Source organism: Chiloscyllium punctatum, chromosome 10 (genome assembly GCF_047496795.1).
Source record: "Chiloscyllium punctatum isolate Juve2018m chromosome 10, sChiPun1.3, whole genome shotgun sequence".
NCBI classification, from domain to species: Eukaryota; Metazoa; Chordata; class Chondrichthyes; order Orectolobiformes; family Hemiscylliidae; genus Chiloscyllium; species Chiloscyllium punctatum.
This window is the reverse complement of record NC_092748.1, coordinates 107,430,996-107,457,258: the sequence shown is the minus strand read 5'-3', so window position 1 is coordinate 107,457,258 and position 26,263 is coordinate 107,430,996. Positions and strand designations below refer to the sequence as shown.

Genomic DNA, 26,263 nt, shown 5'->3' with positions numbered 1-26,263 from the left:
TTAAATTGTTTTCTTTTGCTTGTTTTCTCAATCTGGCAGATAATTGTGACAGTCACCTGGTGTCTGACTTGCTTCAATCAGCTTTCGATTGCTCTTCCAAGTTCTCAAGCAGTCACAGCCCTGGCTTCGCAAAGCTGAACAGGAGAGATGGTAAGAGGCCAAAAAACCCACATCCAGCCGACGCTTTGCTCTCACATTCCCTCCATATCGATCTTCACAGGTGTTTCTGTCTGCTTCATCTAAACCTGACGATAATGTAACGGCTTGAAATGCTTCATTCACGTCTTGCAAAATATCTATTTGGTTTGCATTATGATTTCTTTATATGCTCTCATCCTTATTGTTAAGAGCTGCTGTGAGCAGCTGATTCCCCAGAGAACTATGTATCTCAGATTATCCACTCCAATGCTGATGTACAAATGGTGATTAATGGTGATATTATTTCTGAGCGCTTGAGGCCTGTGAGTTTTTTATTTAAAATTAGCTCTAGAATATGTTAGTGTAAGTGATTATGTTAGACACACAAGCCGAACGAGAGATACTTCAATACTTTAATATATGACACATCATCCTCCAGATAAAGGCATTTTGAATCACCAGAACAAAAATTTGCATGACAATTTTGAAAGTAATATTTATAACCCCTAATGACATGTGTTTTCTTTTAAATCAGTTTCTGAATTCTTCTCTGCTTTGTTCCCCTGTGAGATAGGAGATGAAAAGGTTTTTGGGGAATTATGTAAGGAGTACAGTACTTCTCCAATGCAGATGCTCATTGACAGCATGAGGCCTTTTAAAAAGATTTTCCAACTTAATCCTTTGCAAGTCAGTACCTCGGAGGTGTCACAGTGACCTTGAGGTTACAGTTCAACTTAGAACGTAGAACATAGAAAAATACAGCGCAGTACAGGCCCTTTGGCCCTCGATGTTGCGCCGATCCAAGCCCACCTAACCTACACTAGCCCACTATCCTCCATATGCCGATCCAATGCCCGTTTAAATGCCCATAAAGAGAGAGAGTCCATCACTGCTACTGGCAGGGCATTCCATGAACTCACGACTCGCTGAGTAAAGAATCTACCCCTAACATCTGTCCTATACCTACCACCCCTTAACTTAAAGCTATGCCCCCTCGTAATAGCTGACTCCATACATGGAAAAAGGTTCTCATGGCCCACCCTATTTAAACCCCTAATCATCTTGTACACCTCTATCAAGTCACCCCTAAACCTTCTTTTCTCCAATGAAAACAGCCCCAAGTGCCTCAGCCTTTCCTCATATAATCTTCCTACCATACCAGGCAACATCCACGTAAACCTCCTCTGCACCCGTTCCAGTACCTCCACATCCTTCCTATAGTATGGCGACCAAAACTGCACACAATACTCCAGATGCGGCTGCACCAGAGTCTTATACAACTGCAACATGACCTCAGGACTCCGGAACTCAATTCCTCGACCAATAAAAGCCAGTACGCCATATGCCTTCTTCACTGCACTATTTACCAGGGTGGCAACTTTCAGAGATCTGTGTGCATGGACACCAAGATCCCTCTGCTCATCCACACTACCAAGTATCCGACCATTAGCCCAGTACCCCATCTTCTTGTTCCTCTTACCAAAGTGAATCACTTCACACTTACCTACATTGAACTCCATTTGCCACCTTTCTGCCCAGCTCTGCAGCTTATCTATATCCCACTGAAACCTGCCACATCCTTCCTCACTGTCAACAACTCCACCGACTTTCGTATCATCTGCAAACTTGCTCACCCAACCTTCTAGCCCGTCCTCCAGGTCATTTATAAAAATGACAAACAGCAATGGTCCAAAACAGTTCCTTGTGGAACACCGCTAGTACTCCAAGATGAACCTTTACCATCAACTACTACCCTCTGTCTTCTTCCAGCCAGCCAATTCCTAATCCAAACCTCCAACTCACCCTCAATGCCATACCTCCGTATTTTCTGCAGTAGCCTACCATGGGGAACCTTATCAAATGCCTTACTAAAATCCATATACACCACATCTACCGCTTTACCCTCGTTCACCTCCTTAGTCACCTTCTCAAAGAATTCAATAAGGTTTGTGAGGCACGACCTGCCCTTCACAAAACCATGCTGACTATCCTTGATCACATTATTCCTATCCAGATGTTCATAAATCCTATCCCTTACAATTCTCTGTAAGACTTTGCCCACAACAGAAGTGAGACTCACCGACCTATAGTTACTAGGGTTATCCCTACTCCCCTTCTTGAACAAGGGAACCACATTTGCTATCCTCCAGTCTTCTGGCACTATTCCTGTAGACAAGGAGGACATAAAAATCAAAGCCAATGGATCTGCAATCTCCTCCCTTGCTTCCCAGAGGATCCTAGGATAAATGCCATCAGGCCTAGGGTACTTATCTATTTTCACCCTTTCCAGAACTTCCAACACCTCTTCCCTACATACCTCAAAGCCGTCCATTCTAATTAATTGTGACTCAGTATTCACATCGGCAACAATGTCCTGTTCCTGAGTGAATACTGACGAAAAGTATTCATTCAATGTCTCCCCAATCTCTTCAGCCTCCACACGCAACTTCCCACTACTATCCTTGACTGGACCTATTCCTACCCTAGTCATTCTTTTATTCCTGACATACCTATAGAAAGCCTTTGGGTTTTCCCTAATCCTACAAACTAAGGACTTTTCATGTCCCCTCCTTGCTGCTCTTAGATCTCTCTTCAGATCCTTCCTGGCTACCTTATAACTCTCAATCGCCCCAGTTGAACCTTCAGGCCTCATCTTTACATAGGCCGCCCTCTTCCCTTTAACAAGGGATTCCAATTCCTTATTAAACCACGGCTCCCTCACATGACCCTTTCCTCCCTGCCTGACAGGTACATACTTATCAAGGACACTCAATAGTTGCTCCTTGAACAAGCTCCACATATCAATTGCGCCCTTACCCTGAAGCCTACTTTTCCAAGGCACGCATCCTAAGTCATGCCTCACCGCATCATAATTTCCCTGCCCCCCTCTATAACTCTTGCCCTGCAGTGCACACTTATCCTTCTCCATCACTAGAGTAAAGGTCACCGAATTGTGGTCACTGTCCCCAAAGTGCTCACCTACCTCCAATTCTAACACCTGGCCTGGTTCGTTACCCAGAACCAAATCCAGTATGGCCTCACCACTTGTTGGCTTGTCTACATATTGTGTCAGGAAACCCTCCTGCACACATTGGACAAACACCGACCCATCTAACGAACTCGAGCTATAGCCTTCCCAGTCAATATCTGGAAAGTTAAAGTCCCCCATAACAATCACCCTATTACTTTCACTCTTCTCCTGAATCATCCTCGCAATCCTTTCTTCTACGTCTCTCGGACTATTAGGAGACCTGTAGAAAACTCCTAACAGAGTGACCTCACCTTTCCTATTTCTAACCTCAGCACAATGTACCTCAGATGGCAAATCTTCATCCATCGTCCTTTCCACCGCTGTACTACTACCTTTGACAAGCAATGCCACACCTCCCCCTCTTTTACCCCCACCTCTGACCCTACTAAAACATTTAAACCCTGGAAGCTGCAACAGCCAATCCTGTCCCTGTTCTACCCATGTCTCCGTAATAGCCACAACATCGAAATCCCAGGTACCAACCCACGCTGCATGTTCACCTACCTTATTTTGTATACTTCTTGCATTGAAGTATACACACTTCAAGCCACTTTCCTGTTTACAGGAACCCTCCTTTGAGATTGATGCCGTGTTCCTAGCCACCCTACACTCCAGGTCCTGCACCCTAAAGCTACAGTCTAGGTTCCCATGCCCCTGCAGAGTTAGTTTAAACTTCCCCAAAGAGCACTAGCAAACCTCCCCCCAAGGATACTGGTGCTCCTCAGGCAACTTAATCTGATATTGACATAAAGCAAAGAACTGTGGACTCTGGCAACCTGAAACCAAACCAGAAATTTCTGGTGAAACTCAGCAGGTCTGATAGTAGAGTTTCAGGTCTAGTAACCTTTCGAGTCACAGACACAATGAGCCTTCTTTAGAGATTGGGAATGGATGTTCACTGCACTTAACTTTGCATTCACTCCACAGATATGGCCAGACCTTCTGAGTTTCTCCAGCAATTTCTGTTTGTCTTTTTGTCTGACATTAAGTTAAAAATTACATGACTAGCTGACGAAGGAACAATGCTCCAACAGCTTTTACTTCCAAATAAATCTGTGGGACCATAACCTGGTGTTGTGTGATTTTTAACTTTGTCCATCCCAGTCCAACACTGGCATCTCCACATCATGTCTGATACCTTGTGCATCAGAACACTGAACCAGACTAGAACAGAAGAGTTACAAATTGTTCTTTCTGCTGTAGATGTTTCACAATAAGGTTCTGTTGCTGATACTGCACATTCCTATGTCAGGGATTGGTTGGCTGATATGCAATGCTGAATGATGCCAACCCTGTGGGTTTGATTCCTACTTTGGATGAGGTCGCCATAAAGGACCGTCCTTCTCAACCTCTCCCCTCACCTGTGGTCAAACTACCACCATCATCTCTCTCTCTCTCTCTCTCTCTCTCTCTCTCTCTGCTGAGAGAGCAGCCTTATGGTCTAATTGAAGTTATGACGATGTGCTGTTTGCTGGCACTGATGTTGCAAAGAGAAACCTTGCATGAAGTCTTCAAGACTGGGATTGGCAGGCTTTTGAAAGCAAAAAGTGCTGGCGATCACAGCAGGTCAAGCAGCATACATGGAGAGAGAGCAAGTGAACACTTCGAGTCTAGGTGACTCTTCATCCGAGCTGACGTGAAGTGTGACATTACTGGTGGGGCAGCATTTATGCAATAGTGTGGGGTAGAGTGCTAGGGGAGAAAGGCTGCAGATTAAATAATGGGAATGTGAGAATGGCAGAACATTACCAGACTGGAAAGAATAGACAGTCCCACTGGGGCGCGGGGAGGAGAAAGAAGACATGATGACAGAGAATGTAATAGGTGAAGCTAAAAGAAAAGGAAGGAATGGGGTAGGGTTCACAATCTGAAGGTGTTGAACTCAGTATTGAATTGAATTGATTTGAATTTATTGTCATGTGTACCAAGCCACAGTGAAAAGCTTTGTCTTGCGAGCAATATAGGCAGATCACATAGTTAGGTAGCATAGATAAGTAAATAATAGGTAAACAGCAGTAAAAAACAAAAACACAGTTACTAGCAAATGTTAAGAGTTTGTGAGTCCATTCAATAGTCTAACAACAGTAGGGTGGAAACTGTTGCAGAACTGGCTGGTGCGTGTGTTCAGGCTTCTGTACCTTCTCCCCGATGATAGAGGTTGTAGAAAAACATTTCCAGGGTGGGATGGATTTTTGAGAAGGTTGTAAAGTGTATGAAACAAAAACAGAAGTTGCTGGAAAAGCTCAGCAGGTCTGGCAGCATCTGTGAAGAGAAATTAAAGTTAACGCTTCAGGTCCAATGAGCTTTCCTCAGAACATATTTAGTATTTTATAAAGTGCCTGATCTGTCGATGAGATGTTGCTCTCCTCCAGTTTACACTGTTATAGTGTTGCAGCATATCAAGGACAGACAATTGACCATGCTAGCAGACCTTTTGTTGTCCAAAGGCATCAAGAAATACACGTGAAAGGTTCATAAATAGAGTTGAAATGTAAATCAGCCATAATCTAATTAAATTGTGAAATAGACTCGTGGAATTGATTGACCTACCACTGTTTCAATGGCCTCATGTTTCTGTTCATTTCTGGACTGTGTCCATCACTGTGGTGGCTCTATTGTGACATCCAGGCAGAGGGATGTGCACCACAAACTGTGAGATTTCTTTGTCTGTCGTCCATGCTGGGATGGAACCCTTTGCGTATCTGACAGCTTGCCTACATCCGAGTGAATCTCACCCGTTGAGCCGCACAGCTCAAGTCAAACAAATTACTTAGACTCCAGCCATCTAATTGTGAATGAAATGATCTTAAACCTTGAAGTGCAAAGTCCTTTGTTAAAAGTTACGAGCACGAGTTTTGTGTCTGAAGCACCCGGTCATACTGTGGCCTTCGACACAAGATATTGTGCGATCGCAATGGCAGATCCAATGTTGCAATCTTAGGTATTGATCTGAATTGTGACCATTTTGTGAAGTACCATGTTCAGACAAGCTTAAAAGAAACCCTGAAATGTTGGAGGTTAAATGCAAATGGTTGTGACATCGAACCTATCTTTCTCAAAGAGGAATTGAAGATTTTTTTTTCCGGAAGTAGCCAAGCTCTGTAATCGGGTGCTCTACTACAGTTATAATAGTACCATGGACCAAACAAATAGGAAATTGTTTTGGCATGCGGTCTCCGCAAGACACAGTATGGATCCAATCTCGGCAATTATTGTATCAGTCTCCTCTTAGTCATCATCAGTAAAGTGATGGAAGTTGTCATAAATAGTGCCATCAAGTGACTCTTACACAGGAATAACCTGCTCAGTTTAGTCTGGGTTCTGTTAGGGGCCAGGATTGAGAGTGTGTTGCTGGAAAAGCACAGCAGGTCAGGCAGCATCCGACGAGCAGGAGAATCGATGTTTCGGGCAAAAGCCCTTCATCAGGAATGTCGATTCTCCTGCACCTCGGATGCTGCCTGACCCGCTGTGCTTTTCTAGTACCATCGTCTCGATTCTGATGTCCAGCATCCGCATTCCTCACTTTCTCCTCTCTGTTAGGGGCCATTCAGTTCAAAACCTTATTGCAACCTTGGTTCAAGCATAGATTGAAGAGCTGAACTCATGCGTGGAGATGTGAGTGACTGGTTTCCTACTATGGGAAATGTTCCATTGAGTGTGGCATCAAGGATCTATCAAAGAGAATCGAGGAATAATCTACTCATTCACTCGTGGATCTATTCTTTAGATTAGATTACCTACAGTGTGGAAACAGGACCTTTGGCCCACCCAGTCCACACTGGCCCTCTGAAGATTAACCCACCCAGATCCATTTCCCTCTGATTAATGCACCTAGCACTATGGGAAATTTAGCATGACCAATTCACCTGACCAGCACATCTCTGGACTGTGGGAGGAATACAGAGCACCCAGAAGCAACCCACACAGACACGGGGAGAATGTGCAAACTCCACACAGACAGTCACCCAAGGCTGGAATTGAACCTGGGATCCTGGTGCTGTGAGGCAGCAGTGCTAACCACTGAGCCACTGTGCAAGGAAGTTAGTTGTGGATCTTGGCTATCAGTTTCAAATCCAGGACATCTCTGCAGCAATCCTTCAGGGTGGTATTCCCAGTCTAACCACCTTCACTTGCTTCATCAATTACCTTCCCTCCATCACAATCAGAAGGGGGAATCATTGCTGATGATTCTTTTTATATTAATAGGTGATTTCTTTTTAACTGATTGGATTGACTGAGTTGGACCGTAATTGTTACTCTACTCATTTCTGTAAAATATATTTTGTGCAATGATTCATATCTGAAGTCATAATGCAAGACAGATTTTGAACATGTTTCCAAAATAATCAATGAACTTGTAAATGTCACAGAAATCCCATTTAAATCATGGGTGTATACTATTGTTGCACCTCTAGTGAAGATGTGGAGATACTGGTGTTTGACTGGAGTGGACAAAGTCAGAAGTCACACTTGACGAAGGGGCAGTGGTCTGGAATCTTGTGATTTCAAATAAACCTGTTGGTCTATTAGCTGGCGTTGTGTGATTTCTGACCTCTACTGAAAGTCGCATTCAGGAGAAAGTAGCCTGCTTCTTTGACACCCCCAACTACCACTTTCAACATTCACTCCCTTTACCACCGATGCTCAGGAACAGTAGTGCGCAGCATCTACAAGATGCACTGCAGCATCTTACCAATACTCCTGGGACAGCACCTCCTAGACTGGTGACCTATACCAGCTTGAACCACAGGAATATCACGACAAGCAAGTTCCCCTCCAAGACACAAATTATCCTGAGTAGGAACTGTAACATTATTATTGCATTAAAATGGTGGAGCTCCCTCCCTATAGAGGTGTATAACATCATGAGGGGGAGGGGCATGGATAGGGTGAATGCACTTAGTCTTTTTCCCAGGGTTGGGGAATCGAGGCATAGAGGGCATCAGTTTAAGGTTCGAAGGGTAAGAATAAAAGAGAACCTGAGGGGCTACGATTTGGAGGTGCCGGTGTTGGACTGGGTTTTACAAATTTAAAATCACACAACATCAGGTTATAGTCCGACATGTTTATTTGGAAGCACTAGCTTTTGAAGCGTTGCTCCTTCAACCTCCTGATGAAGAGGCAGTGCTTTGAAAGCTAATGCTTCCAAATAAACCTGTTGGACTATAACCTGATGTTGTGTGATTTTTAACTTTGGACACAACTTGCTTTTGTTGATTTGGAGATGCCGGTGTTGGACTGGGTTTTACAAATTTAAAATCACACAACACCAGGTTATAGTCCAACACGTTTATTTGGAAGTATTAGCTTTTGGAGCGCTACTCCTCCATCAGGTGGTTGTGTAGGAGAAGATCTTAAGACGCAGAATTTATAGCAAAAGTTTACAGTGTGATGTAACTGAAATTTTAGTTCGGTGGGAAGGAAGATGGCAGGTAGGACAGTTCAAAAGGTTAGTGCTGAGTTGGAAGGTTGGATCTAGGATAAGGTGGGGGGAGGGAAAATGAGGAAACTGGTGAAATCGACATTGATCCCCTATAGTTGGAAGTAAGGTGACCATCTTCCCTCCCATCCATCTGCTCCAACCTCTGCTGTGTCCTATCACCATTACCCTGCACCTTCATCGACCTATCACATTCCCAGTTACCGACTCCCCCAGCCCCAACCCCTTCTCATTTATCTCTCAGCCCCCTTGGGCCACCCCCACATTCCTGATGAAGAACTTATGCTTGAAACATTGACTCTTCTGCTCCTCGGATGCTGCCTGACTGGCTATGCTTTTCCAGCACCACACTCTTTGAAGCTGATCTTCAGCATCTACAGTTCTCACTTTCTCCTAGTCCTTACAAGGATATCGGCCACATGCAGGAAAATAGGGTCAGCGTGGATGGACAATTTGGTCGGCACGGCCCAGTTTGGGCCAAAGGGTCTCCATGCCATAAGACTCTGACTCTCTATGACTCTCATAGCACTGCAGGTGTATCTCCACCACATGGACTGCACTGGTTCAAGGAGAAGGCTTCTCAGCACATTCTCCAGAGGCAGTTAGGGATTGGCAATCAATCTTGGCCATGCCAGCAGCTTCCAGATCCTGAGAATGAATGAGAAAGGAGCTCTTTCACAAGGCTGCAAATGCCAGCAGGAGAACCTGTGTACGTAAAGGGGAGGGGGGGGGGGGGCGGTCCCAAGGTCAGAAAGCAACAGCTAGTCTCAAAGCTGGTACTGCTAGAAGTTCAGATTGGGAGGCCTTTGGAGGGCAATTTGCAGCATTCAGGTTCAAGCCGCAGTCCTGTTCCAGCAGCCGTGTGGAGATAGCCACACAAATCTGGAGGAGGAGCAGGAGGCAGTGAAGAGAGGGAGCAAAGGGTGATGGCAGCAGACTGGACCTCCAGGCACTACCTCAGTGCTCCAGGCAGAGGGGCATCTGAACAGGGTGGGGCAGGTGCGAGAAAGCAGCGACAGCCGAGCGGATCCAATCTGCAGCCAACACCGGGGAATGGAAGCTCCTGGTTTTTATTTATCCATCTCCGGGATGAGGGTGTCACTGGCTGGCCCAGCATTTATTGCCCATCCCCAATTGCCCAGAGGGCAGTTAAGAGTCAACCACATTGCTGTGGGTTTGGAGTCACGTGTTGGCCAGACCAGGTAAGGATGGCAGTTTCCTTCACTGAAGGACATGAGGTTCATTAGCAGCAAGTGTGCAGACACTTCCTGTGGCCTGTAGCAGGAAGCTGTGGCCATGACTACATGGGCTTAGTGTTGTGACTGCTGTCTCCCAGTTAGCTCAGTTGGCTGGAGAGCTGCTTTGTAACGCAGAATGGTACTAGTAGTGCAAGTTCAATTCCTATACCACCTGAGCTATTGCTTTCTTTTTGTATAGATAAATCTTAAGTTATCTTGAGACTATGACTTGAAAGAAGTTCTGGGATTTACATAGTAATCAATTGAAACCTGCATCCCTATTTTAAATGATTAAAGACTCAACAACAATCTAGGTTTGTTCAACACAACACATAAGCTGTATGACACTTTGATCTTTTATTATAAATTCTGTGTCCTATGATCCTGTCCCAGTACCTGACGAAGGAGCAGCGCTCCGAAAGCTTGTACTTTCAAATAAATTTGTTGTGCCTGGTGCTGTGTGATTTTTAACTTTGTCCACCTCTGTCCAACACTGGTGTCTCCACATCATTTCTGCTGGCTGAGGTCACCGTGAGCATCCTGCCTTCTCAACCTCTACCCTCACCTGAGGTGTGATGGCCCTCCAGTTAAACCACTAACAGTTGTCTGTCTTCCTTTCTCTAATGACAGAAACAGGAGTCGGCCATTCAGCCCCTTTAACCTGTTCTATCATTCAATAAGATCGTGGTTGATCTGTGTACCAAGTCCATATAGCTACCTTTGGCTCATATCCCTTAATGTTTTTACTTAACAAAAAATTATCTATCTCAGATTTCAAGTTAATAATTGATCCAGCATCCACTATGTTTGTGGAGGAGAGTTCCAATCATCCACCACCCTTCATATGTCAATGTGCTTCCTAATATCTATAAAGGTTGACCCTAATTCTCAGACTATGCCCTCAAGACCTGGAATCTCCACCCAGTGGACCAACTTGACTTCTATCTACTCTGTGGTGACTTTTCCTTTAGTCAATCTGATTATTATATAGCAGAGGAGATGGCCTGATGGTATCACTAGACTATTATTCCCATGGACACATATTCAAATCACACCACTGCAGATGTTGCAATTTGAATTCACTAAAGAATCTGGAATTAAACAGTCAAATGATGACCATGAAACCATTGTCAATTGTTGAAAAAACCCATCTGGTCACTAATGTCCTTTAGGGAAGAAAATCTGCCATCCTTACCTGGTCTGGCCTACGTGTGACTTCAGACCCACAGCAATGTGGTTTACTTGGGCACTTATGTGATGGGGAATTAATGCTAGCCTAGCCAGAGATACCCACATCCCATGAGTAAATAAATTAAAACAAAACGATCCCACAATGTGAATCTGGGGCAGCACATAATGGCTATCATCCACTCAAAGATGCAGTAGGTATCTATGACATAGATCACTTCCCCATCTCCAGCAACATGAGCAAGTCAGCTACCCTGAGGTTATGAAGGCAAAGTTAATCTCACTGTCCCATGACGAGAGATCGGTTCTACTGTGCCTGCATTTGCTGGAATTTAGAAGGTTGGGGTCTGATTGAATCATATGAACATCTAACAAGGCTGGACAGACTAGATGCAGGATGGAAAGTTTGTGGGGTCGAGAACCAGGAGTCATAGTATTAGCAAGAGGTTTAATTATTTAGGATAAGGAAATATTTCTTCACTCAGAGTAGCGAACCTTTGGAATTCTTCAGCACAAAAGGCTGTGGAGGCCAAGTCACTAAATATATTCAGTTAATAATGCTTTTACCATTTAAAAACATCAAGGAGTATGGGGAGAGAGCAGGACTGTAACACTGAAGATCAATCTTGATTATATTGAATGGTGGAGTAGGCTCAAAGGACTGAATAGCCTACTCCCACTCCTAATGTTTCTAAAGTGTTTCTATGTCTAATAGGTCTCTATAACAACAACTTAAATGTCTTTGAGATGAGTTGGTAAGTTTGTGATATTTAATATTGTTTAAAGGATCTCTAGAATTGATATTCGTTGCTTGGCTTATCTTTGGCTTTGTTTAAGTGTTCAGAATCCAGTTAAAGCAAATTCTAAAAAAAGCAGGCAGGAGGTAATCAGAGGACACCGATAGGGATAATTGGTGAAAGAAGCAAAGGCGAGATGTGCAGTGAAGATTATGCAGCGTGTTGTTGTGATCTGGAATACGCTGTGTGAAAGGTTGATGGAAGCAGATTCAATTGCAACCTTTGAGAAGGAATTGAATCAATACCTGAAAAAGAACATAATTGCTGGGCTACAGACAGACTGCTGAGGATTGTGGACTTAATTGGATAGTTCTTCCAATGAACTGGCGTAGGCAAAATAGGCCAAATGGCCTCCTTCTGTACAGTAAGATTAGATAAAAGCAATTGTAGTTATTTTAATTAAGCTGCCTGGATGCTGACAAAATGGCATAAGACCTTAAACAAAAACAGTCATACTGAATGCAATAATATGGAAATCCAGCTTCAACATCTTGCATGTTTCACACTCTCTCTCTCATTAGACTTGACTGCAATTATAAGCACACATGATCTGTTATTATCTACCAACAAGCACTTGTGCATTATGCAGTAAGAGAATTTCTTTCAGAAGACTACATCACTGTGGTATTATTACAGGCAACTTAAGCATGAGTACAATTGTAGACGGAGCCCCTGTTTCACATGGCTTCAATTATGAGTTTTAATATTAAATCCTACAACTTAATTATATCTAAATGCACTCTTGTCATATTTTAAGAACATTAAAAATCCAGGCATATGAAATCTGAGAAATCATTTTCCAAGCGTTGTTACTGGGGAAATGTTATCCACAGTGAACAACTGTTCTCCATATTTGATGTACCATCCTGTCAAATTAGGTTGAGTTTTCTGTCTCTTTGGTGGGCTCTGTGAGATGCCATTTTCTTGTGTTTCTCGGGCAGTGGCTGCAAGACTACTGAGATGCGCTATCTACAAGATGCACTGCAGAAATTCACCAGAGATGCTCAGACAGCACCTTCCAAACCCACAACCATTTCTATCAAGATGGACAAGGGCAGCAGTTATAGGGGAACACCACCACCTGCAAGATTCACTCCAAGCCACTCACCATCTTAATTTGGAAATATATCGCCGTTCCATCACTGTCGCTGCATCAAATCCTGGAATTCCCCATCTAATGGCATTGTGGGTCAACCCACAGCAGGTGGACTGCAGCTGTTCAGCTCACCACCGCCTTCTCAAGGGCAACTATGGACAGGCAATAAATGTTGGCCTAGCCAATGATGCCCACATCCCACAAAGTGTCCTATTGCTGTTATGCTTTTGTATCTTTGGTGTCTATCCACGCACTGCAGTCCCTGCCACTACAATAGAATGTTGGGTCATCAAGTAGCTAATGAAGTACTCCTGAAGTACAGTCATAATCTTAATGTCAGAAGCAGAGCAGTCCATGAGGATATAGCAATGAGAAACAATGTGATACTGATCAATCTGGCTCTTCAGTGATATACGTTAAGAGCTCCCTTGTTCTTCTCTGATTAGAACTACACGATCTTTTCTGAGACCTCTGTTCAGTCTCAGCCAAAAGCTCTTTTTGTACTGCACTCTGGAGTGGGGCTTGATCCCCTTGGGGTGATTGCAATTCCACTAAACTGTGGTTGACACTGTAGCATGAAGTAGATGGCAATGGAAAATCAAGCCAACAGTTTTCATTTCATTGCATAATGTTTATCTTCTCAGCTACATATGTGATTGTTACTTGGGTGCAGGAATTCTTCTCACTCATTTAGTCTGTTCATATGCCAAACATTTAGAGTTGTAACCATACTTCCTGATATCTATCTAAATAGCACTTATGATCAGTTAGAAGAATACTAGACAGGCAAAATATTTACACTTGACTTGATGGACCACAATCATTTCACAAATATAAAGTTTTGATTGCTTAGACCATTGAGTATTTATTTATTTATTGTCACATTTAATCGAGAAAGTAACATTGAAACGTGTTTTGTTTCCCCAATCCACTGCCATTTTGAGTTACCAAAAGGAAATTACATAAATCGAATTCAGCTTCTGCACAAGGGCTCTTCAAATTCAGCTGAAGGGCTTCTACAAGGTGTCTGCAAGGTGTACCAAGCTTCAGGCAGTCCCCACTCCAGGCACCATCACTGCCACAGCCAAAGAACCACCAAGTCTCGAGTTGACCTTGCGGACCTACTGAATGAGGAATCCTCTTCCGGGCACTGCCACCACTGAAGCCAATGATCAGCCCAGCAATGCCACAGCCAATGACCTATTGAATCCCTCACTGCAGGCTCCGGGCCTACCACACTAAGAGTCCTTGCTCCAGCTAATGATCGCCAAGCAACGCCACAGCCAACGACCCACTAAGTCCCTGAGTCTAGGCTCTGTGCCTATTGCACTAATAGTCCTCACTCCAACCATCGATCATCAAGCAATGCCACAACTGACGACCCACTGAGTCCCTGAGCCCAGGCTCTGGGCACTGCCACTGCTGCAGCCAATCTCCGCCGAGTTGGTACATGTTAATGTAGTTGGACAGGATGTCAGGGAGGGCACATTTAAAGTGCTGTCTGCAGTTCTTGTCACCCTGTTATGGAAGGACATTATTATATTGGAGAGAGTGTGGAAAAGATTCACAAGAATGTTACCGGGACTGGAGTTGTAAGGAGAGGGTGGAATGGCTGGGACTCTTTTTGCCAGAGGTAGGAGGTTGAGGGGTGACCTTGTAGAAGTTTATAAAATAATGAGCGATATAGAGAGGTGAATAGCAAAAGTCATTTTCCTGGTGGGTGTGGGAGGGGTTGTTCAAAATGAAAGGGCATGGTTTTAAGGTGAGAGGAGAAAAAAATTAAAAGGGACCTGAGAGGCTACCTTTTCACACAGAGAGTGATATTGTATGTGGAATAAGCAGCCAGAGGATGTGATGGATGCAGGTGCAGTTACAGGGTTAAAAAAAAAACATTTGGGCAGGTACATGAATAGGAAAGGTTTGGGAAGGATATTGGCCATTTGCAGGCAAATGGGACTAGATTAGTTTGGGAAACTTAGTCGGCATTGACGAGTTAGTCCAAAGGTAAAAACAAGGACTGCAGATTTTGGAAACCAGAGTCTAGATTAGAGTGGTACTTGAAAAGCTCAGCAGGTCAGGCAGCATCCGAGGAGCAGGAAAATCAACGTTTTGGGCAAAAGCCCTTTCATTAGGATCTTCCGGATGAAGGGCTTTTGCCTGAAACGTTGAGTTACTCCAAAGGGTCTGTTTCTGTTGTCACAAAGCTAGTCCCTTTTTTTCCAAAAGCTGTTCCTTGGCTCAAGAAGACTCTGTCCTTGATTTCTTTCAGAGGGAGAGGTAACAAACCAGGCCAGACTCTGATCAGTCTGGTTTGGTACAGAGAGGAAAAGGATTTTGAAAGGCCTTTTGTTTATATGTAAACAGATGAGACTTCAGGCCAAAGTGGGCATGTTTTAGAAGTGACCTGTATAAAGAGAGGGGAGTGGTCAGCTCTCTAGGTGAGCTGAGCAGTTTTAGTACAGTATGACCTGGTGAGAAGTTCATCAGTGAGCTGTGTGTAAACTCTCTCTCTCTCTCTCTCTCTCTCTCTCTCTCACTCTCTCTCTCTGTTTCTGCCCTTCACTGTCAACCTGTGAGCATGTGTTCCATTTGTACTGGTTTTTAAAGGGAGTTTACTTATTGGGACTGTTGTGTATATTCGGAACAGCATAATTAAGTCTAGTTGAATAGATTGATAGATTGTGTTCTGTAGGGGTTCTTTATTCTGTTCTTTGTGTTTCATTGTATATTTTTGTGAATAAAGTTTTGTCTGTTTTAAAATCTAGTAATCAACCTAGATAACTTACTCTGGGTAATTTTCACTGTCCACTTACTGAAACAAATTGCAAAGTTATGGTCTGGGGCTGCCTGCTTAAGAAAGTTTTGAGTGATCTGGCCTAGTCCATCACACTGTGCTGTAACACTCTATGTTAGAACTCCAGGATTAAACTGAAACATCACAATGCTCTGTATATACACGTTTGGATAAAACACACACGTGCAGTCGTTATTAAGTAGATACACTGAATGAGTAAGATAATTCTAAACAATATAAGGATCTGTCTTAAACTCAGTGCAGCAGAATTTTACAGCTTAGTGTTTTTTTTTGTAGCTTTCACTCTCATAGGCTTTTAAACATACTCATTCTCCCAGTCCAAGGATAGGCATTATTGACGGTTATACAGCACCAGATACAGATAGACACACCCTTATTCCATACTGGACTTTTCCTCTGTTTACACAGCAACTTGCCCCTTTCTCAAACTCAATAATTTATTTTTACTTCTGTATGTTCTTTTAAGGCCATAAGATATAGGAACAGTAGGAGACCATTTAGTCCATCCAGTCTGCTCTGTCAGTCAATGAGATCATGCTGATCTGATAATCCTCAGCTCCAGTTTTCTGTTTTTCCACTATAACCCTTGACTCACTTCCTGATTAAAAATCTGTCTCTCTCAGCTTTGAATATACTTAGTGACCCAACCTAAATAGCCCTCTGTGGTAAAGAATTCCACAGATTCACAACCCTCTGAGAGAAGAAATTCCACCTCATCTCTGTCCTAATTCTTACTCTAAGAGTATGCCCTATAGTTTGAGACTGTCCCACAAAAGGAAACAAACCTCTCTGCATCTATCCTGCCAAGTGAGCCAAGAATCTTGTATGTTTCAATAAGGCCATTCTCATTCTTGTCAACTCCAATGAGTACAGGTCCAACCTACTCAACCTCTTGCTTATAAAAAGTCCCTCCGCACACCCGCATCAACCTAGTGAACATTCTGGAACGCCTCCAATCCCAAAAATATCGTTCTTTGGATAAGAGGTCCAAAACTGTCCACAGTATTCCAGCTGCAAGTTTTAGCAAAACCTCCCTAGTTTCCTATCCAATTCCCTTTGAAGTAAAGGTCAAAATGTGTCTTTGTTATTACCTGCTGAACTTGGAAGCTCAATGTTTGGTGATCCATGGATCAAAACTCCCTACTATTTTTTTGAAAAATAGCTGTGCCCTCAACAAGGAACTCCACAGCACCGCTCAGGCTTCGGGGAGCTTCTCAGCTAAGCCAGATGTTTGAGCGTTGCTCTGCTCTGAGTAAACGCATATATGATACAGAATGACACTTGATAAGATTTGACAAGGTGTGATCAACAACAATTGGAGGTATGGATGTGTAGGAAGTGGAAGAGGACCTTCAGCCCCTTGAGCTTGTGTTGATTTCAGGTTCACAATGGCTGATCTGCGTTGTTGTTTGCAGAGCTACCTATTTCAATTTTTAAAATTGATTTGAGGAACTTGGGCATCTCTGGCTGGCCAGCACTGATAGCCCATCCCTACTTGCCCTTGAGAAGGTTGTGGTGGTGAGCTGCCTTCTTGAATCGCTGCAGTCCACTTATTGTGGGTTGACCCCCGATGCTGTTAGGGAGGGAATTCCAGGATTTTGACCCAATGTCTGTGAAGGAACCGTGACACATTTCCAAGTCAGGGTGGTGAGCGGCTTGAAGGGGAACCTGCAAGTGGTGGTGTTCCCAAGTACCTTGTCCTTCTCGATGGAAGTGGTTGTGGGTTTGGAAGGTGCTGTCTAAGGATCTTTAATGAATTTCAATTCCAGAAAGCGAATCGATGGAGTTATAAAGAGACCAATGCATCAATACTGCCATCCCATGAAAGAAGCTAATAGGCCAATGAGAGAGACTGACCACTTGAGAGGAATGTCTGGAGTACAGCATCAAGTTTCTCACATTTGATTGGGTTGGGAAATAAATGCTGCCCTTACCAGCAATACCATAGCCTTCAAGCAAATTAAGAAAAAAATCCTTGAGTCCACCATTAATATCCCTCAGTGTGTTCTATCCACTGTGTCAGAATCCACTCATCAGAGTTGGGGAGACAATGATCTACAGTCAGTCAGCAATAACTATGGGAGGTTTCAACATTTCCTTTTTTATCATTATGTTGTTATGAAGTTGAATGTGGGGACAGTACCTTTGATAGAGGGCGAATGCTGTTCTGAACTGAGAGCTTACAAGCACCTGTGCATATGATGAGAAGGCAGTCCAAAGGGGTACTGGAAAAAATGGAAAATATGTAACATTTGGCTGTGAAAGATACAGGTATCCCTCACTATCCGAAAGTAGAGCGTAGCTATGAAACCTTTCGTAAGTCGAAATGGCATAAAGCAAAGAAGCTTTAATTTATATGGGAAAAGTTTTTGCTTTTTCTCGTAAAAGCGAAAATCCTCTTCGGATTTCTTACATTTAAGGAAAAAGGTACTGATGTACGTCTTTTGTAAAAGTGAAGTGGCGTAAAGCCAACTTTCGAAAAGTGGGGGATACCTGTTCTTGAGTTTTGGTTGCTGTTTTGACAGCAACTTCTGTTTTCATTTTTTAACATCTTTTCACCACAAGCACCCTACTCCCACTACCCCCACCACCACCCAAACTATAGCATAAACGCTGTCTCTCCACATTTCACTTCAGCTCTGCTGAAAGTCATCTAGACTCGAAACGTTACCTTTCTGTCTTCACCGCAGGAAATGATATCACCACAGGAAATGACGTCACCCACCCAAAGAAACCCAAACATATAAATAGAAAGCAAGAATTATCAGCAGTGCTTCACCTGAGGCCTGCTGAAGATGTTACCTAGTAGGGTGATGAAACGTCTGGAAATGAACCTTCCAGCTCAGCGAGCACACCTACATCCAGTACCTCAACCTGAGCTACAAATCTTCTCAAAACCCGCTAAGCTTTCTGTCTCTCCACCAATGCTGCCTGACCCTCTGTGATCTCTAGCATTTGTTGTTTCCAGTACAGATTCCAGCATCTGCAGTAACTTGCTCCTACATCTTATTTAAGTAATTCCTTTTCAATCCTTCTTGTAACTCAAAAATAGCGCCGGGTTTAGGCGACAAAACACTTTTCACTGTATCTTCAAGATTTTTGTGACAGTAAATAAATCATTCAATCACTCATGTGATGATAAATAGGAAAGACCAAGGTCATGTCTGTCAATGCAAAACTGCATTTACATGAGCTGCTCTTAGACACCAGCAGCAGAAATGTCACCCACTGCAATACGTAACCTTGTGGCCAGGTTCCTATCTTTCACTCCATCAGGTGAATCAACGTCTATAGAAGTGCATGCCACAAGTAGCATCAGGCATATCTTGGAGTGACTTTTGATATCAACTTTCAAGTTTCAGTCTCGTAATAAAAGATGCAGGGAGGAAAAAGAGTGAAAAGAGGAGGTGAGTGTGAAGTGAGGCTGCAGGCTTACGTGAAAACAAAACACTGGCATGCAAGGATAGAGTATATGGTCAGAATTAAAGCTCTTTACACAAATGTATAGGGTGCAAGGAACGAGTTAAAGATTCAAATTGGAAATTATGATATAGTGGCCATTAAGGAGATATGACTGCAGGAAGGTCAGGACTAAGAATTAAAGATTGTAGGTTATAAGGTTTCCAGGAGGAATAGAGAAGACGGCAGAAAGGCTGGAGTAGCATTACTGATGAAAAACAAATCTCTTCTATGGAGAGGGAGGATGTAATGAGGGCAAAGCACCCAGTGGAGATCATATGGGTGGTACTGGAAAACTGTGAAGGACTATAACCACAGTAAGTGTCATATATAGACCACTTGGCAATAGCTCAGAAGTGCTAGATCATATAAATGCTGCAATTAGGTAACTATGCAACAAAGACAGAGGAGTATAAATGGGCGATTCTAATATTAACATGGACTAGGAGAGACAGACAAGCACCTGCCAGAGAGGTTATGAATTTCTAGTGTGTGTCTGGGATAGTTTCCTGCGGCAATATGTCTTGGATATGACAAGGAGACGAGCAATATTAAATCTAAAAATGAGCAATGAACCTAATTTAGTTCAGTGACCTAGTTGTTCGTGAGCATTTGTGAAATTGTGATCATAATATGATCAAGCTTCATATAATGTGTGTAAGAGGCAAGCTCAGGTCGGATACTAGAATTTTGGATTTCAGTAAGGCAGACTTTAATGGGATGAAGCAGAGTCTGTCCACAGGAAAATGGGAAGTCCTGCTAATAGGTAAAACAACCAAGGAACAGTGGAGGGTGTTCAAAGAAAGTTTTAATGCTATTCCAAAGCGGTTTGTACCCACAAGAAGGAAAAGCTCCATCTCATAAAAGAAAATCTATCCTGGACTTCTGAAAACAAAGGGTTTATAAAATGTAAAGAACAGTACAGATTCCACAGAATGTGACAAATACACAGGGCTATAAAACAGCTTATAAGAGTGCTAAAAAGGATATGAAAAGAAACTTTTGTTCATAAAGGAAAAAAGGACATAAAATGCAATCAGAAGAGATTATAGAGTTATGTAAAGGGAAATTGGCTGTTTAAGAGTGCTATGATCCACTGAAGACTGAGAATATGAATATTAGCAATGACAAGGGAAATGACAGGCATGCTGAATGAGGACTTTGTTTCAGTATTCACAGAAGCTAAGGAGGATAGCTTGCTGCAACTCCCCAAAAAAAATTAACAAAAGATCAGGGACAGGATCTAAATAAAACTAGCTTAAGTAAATCACCAATAATAGGGAAATTAATGTAACTGAAGAGTGACAAATCGCTAGGACCTATGTTTCCATCCAAGGTGGTAAAGAGAATATTGCCAATGCCCTAACTATAATTTTCAGAGTTCCCTGGATTCAGGGTGTATCTCTGAATTAGAAATTTGCAGAGGTCACTCTGCTCTTTCTGAAAGGTACAGAGGGATGCTAGGAATTACAGACCAATTAGCCTGACATCTGTGGTTGGCAAATTGTTGGAGTTTGTAATCAAGGATAGGGTAACCGATTACCTTGAAATTTTTCAGTTAATCAAGGAGAGTCAACATGGCTTCATGCCTGACAGATCTGTTTTTGGAGAGGTGACAAAGGTGGTGGAGAGAAATAAGTCAATGGATCTTGTTTGTATGGATCTACAGAAGGCTTTTGATAAAGTTCCACATGAGAGACAGTTAGCAGCATCTGAGGAGCAGGAGAGTTGATGTTTCAGGCATAAGCCCTTCATCAGGAATTTGGAGAGGAAGGCGGATGAGTGATTAATAAGGGGATGGGTGTGGGGCTAGGACAAGGTAGGTGGGAAGGTGACAGGTGGATGCAGTTGGGGGGGAGGTAATTATGATAGGTCGGTGGGGAGGCTAGAGCAGATAGGTGGGAAGGAGGATGGACAGATAGGACAGGTGAAGAGGGCAGTGCTGAGTTGGATCTAGGATAAGGTAGGGAGAGGTGAGGTTTGGAAACTAGCGAAATCAATGTTGATGCCATGTGGTTGAAGGTGGACAATGAGGTGTTCTTCCTCCAGTTGGAGGTGGCCTTGATTTGGTGGTAGAGGAGGCCAGGATTTACATGTCCTTGGGGGAGTGGGAGGGGGAGTTGAAGTGGTCAGCCGCAGGGTAGTGGGGTTGTTTGGTGTGTGTGTCCAGAGATGTTCCCTGAAATGCTCTCAAATTGCCAGGAAGTTGTCTGCCTGGAATCTGTGTTAGGGCCTCAAGTAATCACAGTATTCATTCATGACTTGGATGATGGCAAAAACAAGTCAAATATCCAGATTTGCTGATGACATAAAATTGTTCAGCATTCTAGAAACTGTTAGTGGCAGCATAAAATTACAATAGGATATTGGTATATTAGATGACAATTGCAACATTTAAAAGGCATTTGGATAGGTATATGAATAGGAAGGGTTTGGAGGGATATGGGCCGGGTGCTGGCAAATGGGACTAGATTGGGTTAGGATATCTGGTTGGCATGGACGAGTTGGACCGAAGGGTCTGTTTCCATGCTGTACATCTCTATAACTCTATGAATAGACAAAGCACTGGCAGGTGGATTTTAATGTGAGCAGATCTGAGGTTATTCATTTTGGCTTGAAAAAGGATACTTTTTAGAAGGCACAAAATTAGGTACAGTGGATGTCCAACAAGATTTGGAGGTTTAGGTGCAGAATTGTTTAAAATACCATGAACAGGTGCAGAAAATAGTCAAGAAGACGAATGGAATGCTGGTTTTCGTATCTAAAGATTGGAGTATAGGGATACAGACGTTATACTGCAGTTAAATGAAACCCTAGTTAGACTGCACTTAGAATACTGTGAACCTATCTGGGCACCAACTCTCAGGTTGTTTTGGACCTGGCAAGGATTACAAGGGTGTTTACAAGGGTGGTACCTGGACTTCTGGGGTTACATTATGAAGAGAGATTAGACAAATTAAACCTTTATTCTCTAGAATTCAGAAGGTTAAGAGGTGATCTAATTGAGATAGTAACAGGGAAATACAGGGTAGATAACCATAAACTACTTCTGCAGTTTGAAGAGTCTAGAACCTGTGGGCATAGAATTAGGGCCACGCCTTTCAGGAGTAGTGTAGATTTGGAACTCTCTTCCTCAAGTGATGGTCAATGCTAATGTAATTGTTGAATTTAAATCTGAGATAGACAATCTTTTATTAAGGAAGGCTATTAAGGCATTTGAGCTCAAGGCAGGCATTTTGAGTTAGGCCACAGATCAGCCATGATCTTATTGATGTCACAGTGGATTCAAAGGGCTCAATGGCCTATCCCTGTTTCTAAGTTCCTAAGTGTTGTGCTAACTAGCTGTTTTTCTACGGTGCAACTTCTATGTAATTCTAAGTTGGTGACGTGATGGATCAGTCATCAATTACCTGGAAGGCTGCAGGCACAACAACGCACAAAGATGCTTAACACTGTTGAGGACTTAGCATTGTCTAGTGCCTCTGCTATTGGATTCACCAGCCTCTGTGTATGTGCAATCACAGAATGAATGGGAGCTGATCACAAAAGCTACCCCCTATAACCTTGTAACATATTTTGTTGAGAAAAATAAGACCATAAGACCATAAGACATAGGAGCGGAAGTAAGGCCATTCGGCCCATCAAGTCCACTCCGCCATTCAATCATGGCTGATGGGCATTTCAACTCCACTTACCTGCATTCTCCCCATAGCCCTTAATTCCTTATGACATCAAGAATTTATCAATTTCTGCCTTGAAGACATTGAGCGCCCCGGCCTCCACTACACTCTGCGGCAATGAATTCCACAGGCCCACCACTCTCTGGCTGAAGGAATGTCTCCACATTTCTGTTCTGAATTTACCCCCTCTAATTCTAAGGCTGTGTCCACGGGTCCTAGTCTCCCCGCCTAATGGAAACAATTTCCTAGTGTCCACCCTTTCCAAGCCATGTATTATCTTGTAAGTTTCTATTAGATCTCCCCTTAATCTTCTAAACTCCAATGAATTCAATCCCAGGATCCTCAGCCGTTCCTCATATGTTAGACCTACCATTCCAGGGATCATCCGTGTGAATCTCCGCTGGACACACTTCAGTGCCAGTATGTCCTTCCTGAGGTGTGGGGACCAAAACTGGACACAGTACTCCAAATGGGGCCTAACCAGAGCTTTGAGCTGAAAATGTGTTGCTGGAAAAGTGCAGCAGGTCAGGCAGCATCCAAAGAACGGGAGAATCGACATTTCGGGCATAAGCCCTTCTTCAGGAAAGGATGCTGCCTGACCTGCTGCGCTTTTCCAGCAACACATTTTCAGCTCTGATCTCCAGCATCTGCAGTCCTCACTTTCTCCCCTAACCAGAGCTTTATAAAGTCTCAGTAGCACAACGGTGCTTTTATATTCCAACTCTCTTGAGATAAATGACAACATTGCATTCGCTTTCTTAATCACGGACTCAACCTGCATGTTTACCTTTAGAGAATGCTCAACTAGCACTCCCAGATCCCTTTGTACTTTGGCTTTAAGAATTTTCTCACCGTTTAGAAAGTAGTCCATGCTTGTATTCTTTTTTCCAAAGTGCAAGACCTCGCATTTGCTCACATTGAATTCCATCAGCCATTTCCTGGACCACTCTGCCAAACTGTCTAGATCCTTCTGCAGCCTCCCCACTTCCTCAGTACTACCTGCCTGTCCACCTAACTTTGTATCATCGGCAAACCTCACTAGAATGCCCCCAGTTCCTTCATCCAAATCATTAATATATAATGTGAACAGCTGCGGCTCCAACACTGAACCCTGCGGGACACCGCTTGTCACCGGCTGCCATTCTGAAAAAGAACCTTTTATCCCAACTCTCTGCCTTCTGTCAGACAGCCAATCCTCAATCCATACCAGTAGCTCACCTTGAACACCATGGGCCCTCTCCTTGCTCAGCAGCCTCCTGTGTGGCACCTTATCAAAGGCCTTTTGGAAGTCTAGGTAGACCACATCCACTGGGTTTCCCTGGTCTAACCTACTTGTCACCTCTTCAAAGAACTCCAACAGGTTTGTCAGGCACAACCTCCCCTTACTAAATCCATGTTGACTTGTTCTAATCCGACCCTGCTCTTCCAAGAATTTAGAAACCTCATCCTTAATGATGGATTCTAGAATTTTACCAACAACCGAGGTTAGGCTAATTGGCCTATAATTTTCCATCTTTTGCCTTGATCCTTTCTTGAACAAGGGGGTTACAATATTGATCTTCCAATCATTCGGGACTCTCCCTGACTCCAGTGACTTTTGAAAGATCTCAACCAACGCCTCCGCTATTTCCTCAGCTACCTCCCTCAGAACTTTAGGATGTAGCCCATCGGGGCCAGGAGATTTATCAATTTTAAGACCTATTTTCTAGCACTTTCTCTTTTGTAATGGCAACCATATTCAACTCAGCCCCCTGACTCCCTTTAATTGTCTTCCACTGTAAAGACTGATGCAAAGAAGACATTGTGCAGATTCAAGTGCCCCTCCCAAGTCACTCACCTTCCTGAACTGGATTTCATCATTACTGGGTCAACATATGGAATTCACTCCCATTGTCGGAGCACTTTCTCCAGATGGAGAGAAACAGGTTAAGGAGAAGGACTGCCACTGTATTTTAGGGCATCAGTGGGTGGGCAGAAGGAATCTTAGCAAATCTGAGAATCCAATCACATCTTGTAAATGAAATTAAATCTTAATTAGAGGGAAATTTATAATCAGGGAAGTGATGGCCAAATGGTACTATTGCTGGACTGTTAATCCAAGACCCAGGTAATGTTCTGGGGCCCAAGAAAGAATATTGCTGGAAAAGCTCAGCAGGTCTGGCAGCATTCGTGGAGAGAAATCAGAGTTAACGTTTCAGGTTGAGTGACCCTTCCTCAGAATGATCTGGGTACCCGAGTTTGAATTATGCCCCAACAGATGGTGAAATTTGAATTCAATTGAAAACAAAATATGGAAGTTAGAGTCTCATGATGACCACAAATCCATTGTCGATTGTCTGGAAAATACATCCAGTTCATTAATGTCCTTTAGGGAAGGGAACTGTCATCTCTACCTTGTCTATTCTACGCATAACTCCAGACCCAGAGCAATGTGATTGACTCTTAACTGCTGTCTGGGCAATTCAGGATGGGCAATAAATACAGGCCTAACCAGTGACCTCTTCAACCATGAATAAATTTTAAAAATGAAGTTGTTAGGAGCTGAAATGTGTCAGATTTCTTTATGCTCTCCTTGTATCTTTTTTCCCTGAATGATTTTGTTTGTTTAACTTTTCCTTGAAGGAGCTGGTGGATGGTCACCCCTGGAATCTGACAAATACCAGTGGTTACAGATGGACCTCGGTGAGAGAACAGAAATCACCGCCGTAGCAAGCCAGGGGCGGTATGGGAGCTCAGACTGGGTGACACGCTACCTGTTAATGTTCAGTGACACAGGAAGGAACTGGAAACAGTATCGCCAAGAAGACAGCATTTGGGTAGGGAACCCGTAGTTAATTCATATCAATTGTATTGTACAAAATGACAATGTGGCAGTGCAATGATAAAGACTACATTTTTTGGCTTGCTTTGTGCTGTAATGGGAACAGAATATTTATTTAATAAGTTTAAAGTCATTGTATCCCATGTTCTATCTTGTGTTAAATTTTTACTATGTTGCTCGTTTCTAATTTTCTTGCTAATGGCATGAAATCCTTATTGTCCACCACAGACTTTGGCATTAATGAGAGAGTCGACGTAAAAGATTTTGGATCTTGTCATAGATGGTCACGATGTTGCCTCCATGCTACCTCAGCTCCTCTGACAACTATTTACTGCTTATTTTGTGGCCAAATTCTGATATTACTTCAGCAGCCACTCTTTTCAAATAGCCTTTTTGAATTAGAATGCAAATTCTACCCTGGATTGGAAATTATTCTTCCACCACAGTGTGCTTATTCTCTTTCAGTTCTGGAAAGTTGAAATACATTTTCTGCTTCGGTGCTCCCAGATGGGAACCACGCTTGGAATATTGGTCAGAGACTTGGTCGGAACTGTCTATCA

The 26,263-nt window shown here is 43.1% G+C and overlaps 1 protein-coding gene across 1 annotated transcript in view; it reads left to right on the top strand.

The window, feature by feature from the left end:
- LOC140482418 (contactin-associated protein-like 5) overlaps positions 1-26,263 on the top strand; it is a 1,108,772-nt gene that overhangs the window by 189,124 nt on the left and 893,385 nt on the right. Inside the window, exons 2-3 of the mRNA XM_072579902.1 lie at positions 40-150; positions 25,505-25,698. Coding sequence (XP_072436003.1) covers positions 40-150; positions 25,505-25,698 — 305 coding nt within the window. The remainder of the gene's footprint in view (positions 1-39; positions 151-25,504; positions 25,699-26,263) is intronic.